This window comes from Lipotes vexillifer, unplaced genomic scaffold (assembly GCF_000442215.2).
Source record: "Lipotes vexillifer unplaced genomic scaffold, Lipotes_vexillifer_v1.1 scaffold3000, whole genome shotgun sequence".
Lineage (NCBI taxonomy): Eukaryota > Metazoa > Chordata > Mammalia > Artiodactyla > Lipotidae > Lipotes > Lipotes vexillifer.
Genome location: NW_006777115.1, coordinates 151,467 through 165,420, shown reverse-complemented (window position 1 = coordinate 165,420; position 13,954 = coordinate 151,467). Strand labels below are relative to the sequence as shown.

The 13,954-nt window shown below is 42.5% G+C and overlaps 1 protein-coding gene and 1 non-coding gene across 4 annotated transcripts; both read left to right on the top strand.

The window, feature by feature from the left end:
* The first annotated feature begins 706 nt into the window (after positions 1 to 706).
* COA6 (cytochrome c oxidase assembly factor 6) lies at positions 707 to 11,336 on the top strand. Of its 3 annotated transcripts, none has more exons than XM_007450802.1 (3): positions 707 to 735; positions 1,962 to 2,121; positions 11,002 to 11,336. In XM_007450802.1, exons 2-3 carry the CDS (start codon positions 1,978 to 1,980, stop codon positions 11,095 to 11,097), a joined length of 240 nt encoding a protein of 79 aa, XP_007450864.1. In that variant the 5' UTR covers positions 707 to 735; positions 1,962 to 1,977; the 3' UTR covers positions 11,098 to 11,336. The 3 variants fall into 3 exon arrangements, with proteins under 3 accessions (XP_007450864.1, XP_007450866.1, XP_007450865.1); XM_007450804.1 differs by having other exon boundaries at positions 707 to 742; XM_007450803.1 differs by having other exon boundaries at positions 723 to 945.
* Positions 11,337 to 13,504: 2,168 nt separating this feature from the next.
* TRNAG-CCC (transfer RNA glycine (anticodon CCC)) lies at positions 13,505 to 13,577 on the top strand. The gene has a single exon. It is a non-coding gene; the product is annotated as a tRNA-Gly (tRNA).
* The last annotated feature ends 377 nt before the right edge of the window (positions 13,578 to 13,954 follow it).

The window sequence follows — 13,954 nt, the reverse complement described above, 5'->3', positions numbered from 1 at the left end:
TTGTATTACCTCCGGCAACTTTCAGATCCAAGTCCAAAGATCTTAGCTATAAACTCTAATCAGGCTCACATTTTAATCCCACGAACTATCAGATCTCAGCCGACTGGAACTTGGCTTTCATATTCTTTCACTAGATGTCTCCAAATACCAACTAAAAGGATCTTGTCCCTCTACAGAAGAAAGCCGCAAGGGCTCAAGCAAGGGAAAGGTGATAATGTTGGTAAATGTTAACAGGATCAAATCTGAATCAGGAAACTGGGAGCTTGGTGCCCTGGGTTCTCAGCTCAGTCACTTATTTGCCATGTGTCCTGGGGTGTCACCCGCCTCTTTCTGGGACCGTTTCTTTCTTTTCCTTTAATTTAAAAGGCGAGGAGTTAAGCCTTCGCGGCCCTTTAACGCTTCGTCCCGCTCTCATCTCAGGTGCCAACTTCCACACAAAGCCGCCGTTCTCGGCAGGACTCGCACATTAAGCTTTCCGGACGGCGCTTGGCGAGATATATGCAGAAATTTAGGTTCATGAAAGAAGCACAGTTCGTTAAAATCACGAAAAACTGCAGGGAGAGAGGAACCGAGACGTTAACAAAGCCAAAGCCACTCTGAGGAGTGACCGGATCGCACTCAACGTCCCATCTCCACAGCCCCAGGACCCGCCTCCCTCGCCCGAGCAGGCCCGGAAGTCACTGCGACAGGTAAGAGAACGGAACAGGAAGTCCCGCCCTCCTGGAACAGCGAACGGTAGCCCGTAAGGATCAGTCCTAGTCCAGCGTATTCACCGCGTGAATTGTCTCCTTGAGGGGGCGGGGGTCTACGACGCTTGAGCTCAAGCGGGCGAGGCGACTGAGCGGCGCCAGTCTTCGGCACAGCGCCCTTCTTTCTCGGTTGTTGGGCTGCGTGCCTCTCCTCCAGTCGGCGCCGAAGGGAGCCTGGTTCTGGGCGGGCGGAGAGGTGGGCTTGCTGGCGGGGCTGGCGGGGCGGGCCGGGGAGGGTATGGACCCCGGAGGTCGCTGACTTTCTGCGAGCCTCGGGCTCCTGTTCTGCAAGACGCAGCAGCACTCCGTGTCCTGCCTGGTGATTTTGCCCTTGTGCATTTATTTGTATAGTACTTTGGTTCGAACAGCAGCCTCGTAAAATGGGCACCGCTCCCCTGTTTCACCGATGGGGAAACAGGCTCGAGAAAATAAGTGAAGTGTCTTTTTATTTATTTTATTTTTTTTTATTTTTTTTTTTCTTGCGTTACGCGGGCCTCTCACTGCTGTGGCCTTTCCCATTTGCGGAGCACAGGCTCCGGACGCGCAGGCCCAGCGGCCATGGCCCACGGGCCCAGCCGCTCCGCGGCACGCGGGATCCTCCCGAAACGGGGCACGAACCCGCGTCTCCCGCATCGGCAGGCGGACTCTCAAGCACTGCGCCACCAGGGAAGCCCCATGTGAAGTGTCTTAAGTGACAGACCGTGTGAGAGCCGTAATTCTAACTCCGGCTTTTTTTTTTTTTTTTTTTTTTTTTGCGGTACGCGGGCCTCTCACTGCTGTGGCCTCTCCCGTTGCGGAGCACAGGCTCCGGACGCGCAGGCTCAGCGGCCATGGCTCACGGGCCCAGCCGCTCCGCGGCATGTGGGATCTTCCCGGACTGGGGCACGAACTCGCGTCCCCTGCATCGGCAGGCGGACCCCCAACCACTGCGCCACCCCCAACCACTGCGCCACCTTAAATCCGGCTTTCTGAGACCAAGCTGCCACTCCAGCAATGGAGCAAATTACATGGTGTAAGGGATAAGCGTCAAAAGCGAGTGCTCTTACGATACCGTTAATGTAATAGAACTGATTGGTTTCAGTCGCATCATTAAAATCTGGAGGCATAACTTTAAAAAAAGAGGGGTTTGGAGGGAACAACAGTATTTTTTCTTTGGCTTACCTTCTCTCGAATTACAAGTTCCTTGTTAATATCACATGTTTTGGTTGACAGCTTGAGCCCACTAGGAATGGCTGCCCCATCTATGAAAGAAAGGCAGGCTTGCTGGGGAGCCCGGGATGAGTACTGGAAGTGTTTAGATGAGAACACAGAGGACGCTTCTCAGTGCAAGAAGTTAAGAAGCTCATTTGAATCAAGCTGTCCCCAACAGTGGGTAAGTCACACTGGGACGTGTTTCTGTTTGCTGTCAAAATACATAGAGCTTACGGTGAGTGGTGGGCTATGAAATGAGGCACCGTTTGAGGCATGTCAAATGAGCGGTTTCCGTGAGCAGCAGAGAAAACCTTGTCTCGTAATCCAGGCTTGTTTTATGTACATAGCATTGGAAAATGTCACCTGACACTTTAAAGATGATTGAAAAGCAAAACATACGCACACTAACCAAAAAATTCCAACCTTCTAAATTGGTAGATTTCTCCTGGATCTTCTGAAGGGATAGTATTTAATCTTGGGCAAGAGTTGGCAAATTCATTGGCCTAGAGCTGCTATCAGAAATAAAGCATTCCCAGTTGCCTGCCCCAAATCATATGGTCATATACCCAAAATACAAATACAAAGGAGTTTAGAAAGTGGAAGAAACAAAATGATCATATGGTGGATTCTGCCACCAGCTGCTCCAAGTGCCTCGCCGACACGGGCTCTTGCTCTGTATTGCCAGTCCTTAGAATGGGAGGGGTTGGAAAAGGGAACTAACATAACTGGGCTCAGTAAGTGCTCCGGTGTGAGTGCCTGATGCTCCTTCATCACTACCCTTTGAGATGGGCGGTGTTGCCATCAATTTCCAGAGGAGGCAACTGAAGCCCAGAGCATTGAAATAACTTGCTTTCTCACTATTGGGGCTGGGGAATGGGATGCTCGGAATTGAGATTAGGGAAGGGCTCTGTTTGTTGGTAAGGACGAGGCCTAGACTTTGATCCTGGCAGTAAGGTAGGTTGGAGGACAAGATCACTGAAGAAAGAGACCAAGGACCTGAGAGGCCATGGTCTGGCAGGATCAACCACATGGATACTGAACCTCCCAAGAGTTATGACATGAACATTGTTAGAGAAACTGACAGTAACCTACAAAGTTATAGATTACACCAACAAAGAAGGGAGCAGTAGAGCAAAGCAATCAAAATAACTGCTGCCGCATCTGACAGTGAGAGCCATGCTCCCATGGAAAACCGTTGTCATCTGCAGACTATTCTTAGTCTGTAACTGAGCTCCCTTTCCCAGCCTGCGCCCTCAGGCCTTTGCTCCCTTTTCACCCGTGCTCTCTACTCAGGAGTCATACCCAGTGACCATAGAATAAAAGTGAAAGATATTTACAGAGATTTGTGTGAGAAGGTGGGGAAGGAGACAGAGGGAGAAGTGATGGGAGTATTCTCTGAGTGCATTCTGTGTGAGAAATTGTGTTTTCATTAGCTTTAATTTTCATTCAGTCTTGTGAGGTACTATTGTATCTCTTTTACGTACTAGAAACTAAGGCTCAGAAAGGTGAAATAATTTGTTCAAGATCGGCTAACCAGCAAAGTAGTAGAGAGGTGATTTGAAAGTAGGTCTCTCTGATTGCAAAGTTTGTATTCTTTTACTTAGCTGAAGCCACAGCCAGAGAATAAAGATAAAAATAAAACCACCAAATAGAGATTCACAATGAATACTTCTATGATAAAACACTAAAAATAAAAATTTCTTACATAGTAAATATGCTATAAAACTGTCCCGTCCACAAAACCAAATTACTCTTCTCTGCCCCTTTGCTTATCCCTTTTATAGCGCTCATCAGTCGGCCTTGCATAATGGCCCGATTTAAAGCCTCCTATTGGTTCGTAACTTAGGAAGGAGTAGGGATCAGGTCTGTCATTGTAGCATCATCCAATGCAGTCTTCCACAAATAGAGCAACCGGACAGGCAAGATACTTGATCCTAACATCAATTTCAGATACTGTCTTTTCCCTGTGAGCCTTTGAAATGTCTCAGAAATTCCAGTATTTTGGCATTCATGCTACTATCCTGCATCTCATCTAATGGCCTAGAGGACACTAGCATTATACATACACAAGTGCTTCTCAAGAAATGCTTGTTGATTTATTAGCCTTTTGGACGTTAGCCTTTTCAAGGTGCCACATGTCGAGGGTCCTGAACGGTTAATTGAATGGGAAAGACTATGGAGCAGAGCTTTTCAAGCAGAGGGTACGGTATATGCAAAGGCATGGAAGCAAGATGCATGAGAAGTCAGCACATTCAGGAAATGGGGTAGCTCTGGACGGGTAGCATTTCAGGGACTGGTGGTAAACCCAGAAGATAGACAGATGGGCAGAGATTAAGCCATGAATGACCTGATTTGTCTTACTGAGGAGTTTGGATGTTGACCTTGAAGGCAATAGGGATACCTTGAAAGACCTTTAAACAAGCAGTGCCATGATCAAATTGGAATTTCAAAAAGATTATTCTTGGCAGTGGTGTGATGGATGGATGAAGGAGGGTAGAGAAACCAGTTAAAGAGCTATTAAAACAATCCAAGTGACGAATGATGTGGGCCTGTACTGTCGCGATCAAGAGGGGGAAAGAGATTGGAGCATTTGGGTGGACGGTGACGCAGTCACTGAAATAGGTGACGGGAGGAGAAACGTGTCTGGAGAGGAGCTGAGTTCTGGACAAGTTGGGACTGGAGTATAAGTAGGACCACTAAATGGCATATTGTCATTTAGGCAGTTGGAGATGTGACAAGAGATGCAAAGATCTATTGATTTGCCACAAAAACGTTAAGAGCATTCTCCGCTTCTTCATCTGGTGCCCTTTACATGGAACACCCGTCCCAGCTCAGTCAGCCTAAGGACACCGGGGGTGTGGAGTCTGACAGTGAGATTTATTAACGTGCTCGAACCAGGGAGCCCCATGCACTGGAGCTGCTGTGGGCGTTTCACCAGCCAAGGGAAAGGAGCTATCAGAGGGTTTGGGGAAGGGTGGAGTTTAGGTGGAACTGAAATGAAGTGGTGCTTTGATAGGCTCAGAGCAAAGCAGGGCTGTGGATAAGCAGGTCGTCAACTCTGGACTGAGAAGTGGACCCAGGGTCTTCTTTTCCACAAAGATAAATGCTGCCATGTCGTCACGCTCAGAAATCCTTATGTGAAGTCCTGCACCTGAGTTGCAAATCAAGACTGCTTCTTTTTGTCAAAGTGCCTATCAGATCCTCCTCGGGCAAAAGTGGGGTGTTTCATTCTTACCGAAAGAACTTCAAAGAGCAAATTTCTGATAGTTTGATTTTAGAGAACAGAGTTTCTTGGTGAATAAGAAAGCAGCAGGGACTTTCCTGGTGGCTCAGTGGTTAAGAATCCACCGGCCAGTGCAGGGGACACAGGTTCGAGCCCTGGTCCGGGAAGATCCCATATGCCACGGACCAACTAAGCCCGTGTGCCACAACTACTGAGCCTGCGCTCTAGAGTCCACGTGCCACAATTACTGAGCCCGCGTGCCGCAACTCCTAAAGCCCGCACGCCTAGAGCCTATGCTCCACAACAAGAGAAGCCACTGCAATGAGAAGCCCGTGCACTGCAACGAAGAGTAGCCCCTGCTCGCCGCACCTAGAGAAAGCCCATGCGCAGCAAAGAAGACCCAGCACAGCCCCCCCCCCCAAAAAAAAAAAAAGCATTAGTCACTCAAAGGGGTCTCTTAGGACAGTGTGTGGCTGCGGTGTGTCCTACAGAGGAACATTAACTTTGTAGCTGGCTTTATCTGAGTCTCTTATCCCAGCTTGAGACAGGGCAGGCACAGTTTTACATTCTTAACTCAGGCTCTACTGAAATATTTAAGAATTAAATCCTAAGAAAAGCTTTTCTGCTCTGACAGTGAAAACGTGTGTGGTATCATGCCTTTGTCTTGTCTGCAAAGCAGCTCAGATGCAGATGCTATAAGGATTTGGTGGTTGGCCTTGATTTTCTACTTCTGTGATTTTACTGTTTCAGGATGTGGGGCTTTAAGATACTCCAAATTCCCTATGGCAAGGGGAGGATGTAAATAGAAATAATAAAATGAAATATTTAGTGTGTTAAAGTTTTGCCATCAGTTTACTTATTCATAGTTCATGAATATGATTTTTAACTGTGTCTATCTCCTTAAATGTATGTTTCTGGATAAGATAAACTTAATACAAATATGATGGCTAGTGAATTAAAAAACTTGTTGAACTCACAGTTGACAGGAAAAACTTGTACAATGTCTTTAAATCATGAAGTTTTTTTTTTAACATCTTTATTGGAGTATAATTGCTTTACAGTGGTGTGTTAGTGTCTGCTTTACAACAAAATGAATCAGTTATATATATACACGTGTTCCCATATCTCTTCCCTCTTGCGTCTCCCTCCCTATCCCACTCCTCCAGGCGATCACAAAGCACCGAGCTGATCTCCCAGTGCTATGCGGCTGCTTCCCACTACCTCTCTACCTTACGTTTGGTAGTGTATATATGTCCATGCCACTCTCTCACTTTGTCACAGCTTTCCCTTCCCCTCCCCATATCCTCAAGTCCATTCTCTAGTACCTCTGTGTCTTTATTCCTGTGTTACCCCTAGGTTCTTCATGACATTTTTTCCCTTAAATTCCATATATATGTGTTAGCATACAGTATTTGTCTCTCTCCTTCTGACTTACTTCACTCTGTATGACAGACTCTAGGTCTATCCACCTCATTACAAATAGCTCAATTTCGTTTCTTTTTATGGCTGAGTAATATTCCATTGTATGTATGTGCCACATCTTCTTTATCCATTCATCCGATGATGGGCACTTAGGTTGTTTCCATCTCCAGGCTATTGCAGATAGAGCTGCAATGAACATTTTGGTACATGACTCTTTTTGAATTATGGTTTTCTCAGGGTATATGCCCAGTAGTGGGATTGCTGGGTCATATGGTAGTTCTATTTGTAGTTTTTTAAGGAACTTCCATACTGTTCTCCATAGTGGCTGTACCAATTCACATTCCCACCAGCAGTGCAAGAGTGTTCCCTTTTCTCCACACCCTCTCCAGCATTTATTGTTTCTAGATTTTTTGATGATGGCCATTCTGACTGGTGTGAGATGATATCTCATTGTAGTTTTGATTTGCATTTCTCTAATGATTAATGATGTTGAGCATTCTTTCATGTGTTTGTTGGCAGTCTGTATATCTTCTTTGGAGAAATGTCTATTTAGGTCTTCTGCCCATTTTTGGATTGGGTTGTTTATTTTTTTGTTATTGAGCTGCATGAGCTGCCTGTAAATTTTAGAGATTAATCCTTTGTCAGTTGATTCATTTGCAAATATTTTCTCCCATTCTGAGGGTTGTCTTTTGGTCTTGTTTATGGTTTCCTTTGCTGTGCAAAAGCTTTGAAGTTTCATTAGGTCCCATTTGTTTATTTTTGTTTTTATTTCCATTTCTCTAGGAGGTGGGTCAAAAAGGATCTTGCTGTGATTTATGTCATAGAGTGTTCTGCCTATGTTTTCCTCTAAGAGTTTGATCGTTTCCGGCCTTACATTTAGGTCTTTAATCCATATTGAGCTTATTTTTGTGTATGGTGTTAGGGAGTGACCTAATTTCATACTTTTACATGTACCTGTCCAGTTTTCCCAGCACCACTTATTGAAGAGGCTGTCCTTTCTCCACTGTACATTCCTGCCTCCTTTATCAAAGGTAAGGTGACCATATGTGCGTGGGTTTATCTCTGGGCTTTCTATCCCGTTCCATTGATGTATCTTTCTGTTTTTGTGCCAGTACCATACTGTCTTGACTACTGTAGCTTTGTAGTATAGTCTGAAGTCAGGGAGCCTGATTCCTCCAGCTCCGTGTTTCGTTCTCAAGATTGCTTTGGCTATTCGGGGTCTTTTGTGTTTCCATACAAATTGTGAAATTTTTTGTTCTAGTTCTGTGAAAAATGCCAGTGGTAGTTTGATAGGGATTGCATTGAATCTGTAGATTGCTTTGGGTAGTAGAGTCATTTTCACAATGTTGATTCTTCCAATCCAAGAACATGGTATATCTCTCCATCTATTTGTATCATCTTTAATTTCTTTCATCAGTGTCTTATAATTTTCTGCATAAAGGTCTTTTGTCTCCTTAGGTAGGTTTATTCCTAGATACTTTATCCTTTTTGTTGCAGTGGTAAGTGGGAGTGTTTTCTTGATTTCACTTTCAGATTTTTCTTCATTAGTGTATAGGAATGCCAGAGATTTCTGTGCATTAATTTTGTATCCTGCTACTTGACCAAATTCATTGATTAGCTCTAGCAGTTTTCTGGTAGCATCTTTAGGATGCTCTATGTATAGTATCATGTCATCTGCAAACAGTGACAGCCTTACTTCTTCTTTTCCGATTTGGATTCCTTTTATTTCCTTTTCTTCTCTGATTGCTGTGGCTAAAACTTCCAAAACTGTGTTGAGTAGGAGTGGTGTGAGTGGGCCACATTGTCTTGTCCCTGATCTTAGTGGAAATGCTTTCAGTTTTTCACCATTGAGGACGATGTTGGCTGTGGGCTTGTCATATATGGCCTTTATTATGTTGAGGAAAGTTCCCTCTATGCCTACTTTCTGCAGGGTTTTTATCATAAATGGGTGTTGAATTTTGTCGAAAGCTTTCTCTGCATCTACTGAGATGATCCTATGGTTTTTCTCCTTCATTTTGTTAATATGGTTAATCACATTGATTGATTTGCGTATATTGAAGAATCCTTGCATTCCTGGAATAAACCCCACTTGATGATGGTGTATGATCCGTTTAATGTGCTTGTGGATTCTGTTTGCTAGTATTTTGTTGAGGATTTTTGCATCTATGTTCATCAGTGATATTGGCCTGTAGTTTTCTTTCTTTGTGACATCCTTGTCTGGTTTTGGTATCAGGGTGATGGTGGCCTCGTAGGATTAGTTTGGGAGTGTTCCTCCCTCTGCTATATTTTGGAAGAGTTTGAGAAGGATAGGTGTTAGCTCTTCTCTAAATGTTTGATAGAATTCGTCTGTGAAGCCATCTGGTCCTGGGCTTTTGTTTGTTGGAAGATTTTTAATCACAGTTTCAATTTCAGTGCTTGTGATTGGTCTGTTCATATTTTCTATTTCTTCCTGATTCAGCCTTGGCAGCTTGTGCATTTCTAAGAATTCGTCCATTTCTTCCAGGTTGTCCATTTTATTGGCATAGAGTTGCTTGTAGTAATCTCTCATGGTCCTTCGTATTTCTGCGGTGTCATTTGTTACTCCTCCTTTTTCGTTTCTAATTCTATTGATTTGAGTCTTCTCTGTTTTTTGCTTGATGAGTCTGGCTAATGGTTTATCAATTTTGTTCATCTTCTCAAAGAACCAGCTTTTAGTTTTATTGATCTTTGCTGTCGTTTCTTTCATTTCTTTTTCATTTAGTTCTGATCTGATTTTTATGATTTCTTTACTTCTGCTAAATTTGCGGGATTTTTTTGTTGTTGTTGTTGTTCTTCTTTCTCTAATTGCTTGAGGTGCAAGGTTAGGTTGTTTATTCGAGATGCTTCCTGTTTTTTAAGGTAGGATTGTATTGCTATAAACTTGCCTCTTAGAACTGCTTTTGCTGCGTCCCATAGATTTTGGGCCGTCGTGTCTCCATTGTCATTTGTTTCTAGGTTTTTAAAATTTTCCTCTTTGATTTCTTCAGTGACCACTTCGTTATTAAGTAGTGCTAATGTGTGGGGTTTTGTTCCTGTCTTGCTAGTTGTTTGGCATAGGATGTTCAACACTGTAGCTTGCTGGCTGTTGGGTGAATCTGGGTGCTGGTGTTGAGATGGAGATCTCTATGAGATTTTCACCATTTGATATTATGTGGAGCTGGGAGGACTCTTGTGGTCCAGTGTCCTGAAGTTGGCTCTCCCACCTCAGAGGCACAGCAGTGACTCCTGGCTGCAGCACCAAGAGCCTTTCATCCACACGGCTCAGAATAATAGAAAAAGTAGAAGGAAAGAATTAGAAGAAAGAAAGAAAGAAAGAAAGAGAGAGAGAGAGAGAGAGAGAGAGAGGGAGGGAGGGAGGGAGGGAGGAAGGAAGGAAGAAGGGAGGCAGGGAGGGAAGGAGGGAGGGAGGAAGGAAGGAGGGAAGGAAGGAAAAGAAGAAAGAATGAAGGTAAAGTAAAATAAAAAAGTAAGATAAAATATAATAAAGTCATTAAAATAAAAAAATAATTATTAAAAGAAAGAAAAAAGAAAAAAGGACGGATAGAGCCCTAGGACAAATGGTGGAAGCAAAGCTATACAGAGAAGATCTCACACAGAAGCATACACATACACACTCACAAAAAAGAGGAAAAGGGGAAAAAATCATAGATCTTGCTCTCAAAGTCCACCTCCTCAATTTGGGATGATTCGTTGTCTTTTGGGAGGTCTCAGGTCTTCTGACAGTGTTCAGTAGGTGTTCTGTAGGAGTTGTTCCACGTGTAAATGTATTTCTGGTGTATTACTTGTGGAAAAACTGCATTCCATGCTGGGCCTGGAAGTTCCAAAGCTCAGTTTTGTGAGTAAATTGCAACTAAGATTTATAAACTGCAAAAAGGGTAGTGGTTCACATGTACGTCTTTCGATAGACGGTATTTTATTGCAGGATAAATTTCCGGCCCGCCGTCCCCACGACTTCGGCTTCGGCCGCCGGGGCCCCTCCAGAACCGGCAGCCTCAGTGAGGCCGCCCTCCCTTTGGCCTCCGGGGAGTTCCGTGACGGCGGAGGGAAGAGACCCCGAGCTGCGGGAGTTCTAAATCATGAAGTCTTATGACCTGAGAGTCTTATGGACTCTGAACTTGCATAGTACTTTTCACATGTGTAAGCATATATACTTCTTGAGAAGGTGCACAGAGCACTCAAATTCTCAACAGGGTCAGTAACCCAAAAAGGGTTAGGACTCACTGGTCTGTACTCTCTTTAGAGACTCATACATAAGATGCAGTGATTCAAAATTGTTCTAAAATATAAATTACTTAGGCCACTTACATCATTTATATTGAATAATCAGTTACATTTAAATCTGTGCTTTTGTTTAAGCTGCATAGCTTGCCCTTATCTCAGACCGTTTTTTCTCAACAGATAAAATATTTTGATAAAAGAAGAGACTACTTAAAATTCAAAGAAAAATTTGAAGCAGGAGAGTTCCAGCCTCCGAAAACAGCCGCAAAGTCCTAGGCTGTTCCTGAACATTTCAGAAAGGTAGAAATTATTTTTTCTGGACATTCAAAAATGCTCTATGGGACAATAGTAGTTTGAATGATGGCAAACACCAATGCTTGTTCCATATATATAATTCTTAATTTAAATGGTCAAGTAACAAGAGTCCATTTTTCAAAAGACAGACTTGAAATAAAATGGTATGAAATATGCTTAATTGAGTAAAAAACACATATTTTAAGAAAAAAACAAAATTAAAGCTTGATATGAAAATGTGTACCTTTTTTGTTGTTGGAGGATGGGTAGTAGGCAGATACTATTATTGATAGAGATATGGATATACACTGAAAAAAATAAGATTTGCCATTGTCCTGGGAGTTAGCATTTTAACACAGACAGAAAAAAATGAGGAATGGAAGAAGGTTCAACTTAAAATATACAGGTAAAATAATAAAGACCATCTACAAAAAACCCTACCGCTAATATGGTTAATGATAAGACAATGAATGCTTTTTCCCTCAAATCAGTAACAAGGGAAGGATATCCTCACTTCTCCTATTCAACATGGTACTGGATTCCTAGCTACCTCAAAAGAAAGAAAAGCACACAAATGGGAAGGAACAAATAAAACTGGCTCTATTCATGGACAATATGATTATGTCTGTAGAAAATCCCAAAGAATCGACAAAAAGAGCACCTAGAATTAATAAGTGAATCTTAGAAAGGTGGCAGGAAACAAGGTCAGTATACAAAAGAAAATCATATTTGTGTATACCAGCAATGAACAGCTGGAATCTAAAATAAAATTTAAAATATGCCATTTACAATAGCATTAAAAAAACTAAAAATAAAAGGAATACTTAGATATAAATCTAACAGTATGTGCAGGACCTATATCCTGAGAACTACAAAACACTTGAAATCAGAGATCAACTTAATTGGGGAGAGGTACAGTGTTCATGGATTAGAAGACTCAGTGTTGTTAATTTACTGTTAAGTTCTCCCCAGTTTGTTCTGTGGGTTCAAAACAACCCCAGTCAAAATCTCAAGAGTTTTGGTAGATATTGACAAGCTGATTCTAAAATTTGTATGGAAAGTCAAAGGACCTAAGATAGCCAAAACAATTCTGAAAAGAACAAAATTGGAAGATTCATATTATATGATTTTCACGCTTATTGTAAAGCTACAGTGATTAAGATAGTATGGTATTGGCAGAAGGATAGACACATAGTTCAGTAGAACAGAACAGAGCCCAGAAATATACCCACACAGTTAGAGTCAACTGAGTTTGGACAAGGTGAAAAGGCGATTCCGTAAAGGATAATCTTTTCAGCAAATGGTGCTGGAAAAATTGGATGTCCATCCACAACAAAAAGAGCCTGGACATAAACTGCACCTCGTTAAAAAAAAAAAAAAAAACTGGAAATGGATCATAGACTTAAATGTAAAATATAAAACTATATAACTTCCAGAAGAAAATATGGAGAAATTCTGCATGATTTGGGGTTTGGAAGTGAATTTTTATAACGTCTTAACTTTTTAAAAAATTTGTTTCATTTATTTTATTTTTGGCTGCATTGGATCTCCTTTGTGGTGCATGGGCTTCTCATTGCAGTGGCTTCTCTTGTTGCAGAGCACGGGCTGTAGGCACACAGACTTCAGCAGTTGTGGCTTGCGGGCTCTAGAGCACAGGCTCAGTAGTTGTGGCGCATGGGCTTAGTAGCCCCGTGGCATCTGTGATCTTCCTGGACTAGGGATCAAACCTGTGTCCCCTGCATTGGCAGGTGGATTCTTAACCACTGTGCCACCAGGGAAGCCCTGGAAGTGAATTTTTAGATGATGACCTCAAAAGCACAATCCATAAGAGGAAAAAAAAAAGCTAAGTTGGACTTTATCAGTATTAAAAATTTCTGCTCTGTGAAAGATACAGTTAAGAGAATGAAAAGATAAATTAAAACTGGGAGAAAATATTGCAGATCACATATCTCATTAAAGAACTTGTATCCAGAATAACAAGCCCTTATTTTAAAAATAGCCCAAGTATAAAAAATAGGCAAATTACGTGAATATTTTCACAACTCTATTCATAGTGTTAGAAATAATATTATGAAAAGATGCTCCATATTATTTGTAAATTAAAACCGTGATGACTTATCACTACACACCTGTTACAGTGACTTAAATTTAAAAAAGTTGATAGTACCAAGTACTGATGAAGATGTAGAGCAACAGAAACCTGGCATTCACTGCTGGTGGGGAAAGGGGTTGACTCTGAAAGGGTTACACAAAGGAATTTTTAGCTGGAAGCTGTTTTCTATGGCACTGTTGTGGTGCATCCATGTATGCACTTGTCAAAACCCACAGGACTATACACTGTAGAGAGTGACTTTTTGTGCACATTAAAATCAAATCAACCACGGGGACTTCCCTGGTGGTCCAGTGGTTAAGACTCTGCACTCCCAATGCAGGGGGCCCGGGTTCGATCCCTGGTCGGGGAACTAAGATCCCACGTACTGCAGCAAAGCCTGCATGCCACAACTACTGAGCCCACGCGCTCTAGAGCCTTTGGGCCGCAACTAGAGAAGCTGGTGCATCTGCAGCAACGAAGAGCCCACACAGCCTAAAGAAAAAAAGAAAATATTAGTCCCATCCATCTCAAAATAAGTAAATAAATAAAAATAAAATCAACCAGGATTTTGGAGGAATTCTAGTTTGGAACGAAGAATGATAAATGAATCTAAGTATTATAAATATATGACAAACTCACTGAAAGGGATGGATAAGAAGGGGGCTGACCCACATAACTTTGAAAAATGGTGTTCTGACTGGATTCTGTAAGACTGAAGACAAAAAGAACTACACACATCGCTAAATT

What these genes read in the sequence shown, in the direction of transcription:
- COA6 (XM_007450802.1), top strand. Translation starts at nt 1,978, where the DNA reads ATGGCTGCCCCATCTATGAAAGAAAGGCAGGCTTGCTGGGGAGCCCGG. An exon ending in CAAGCTGTCCCCAACAGTGG is followed by an intron (nt 2,122 to 11,001) that starts GTAAGTCACACT and finishes TTTTCTCAACAG; the next exon opens with ATAAAATATTTTGATAAAAG.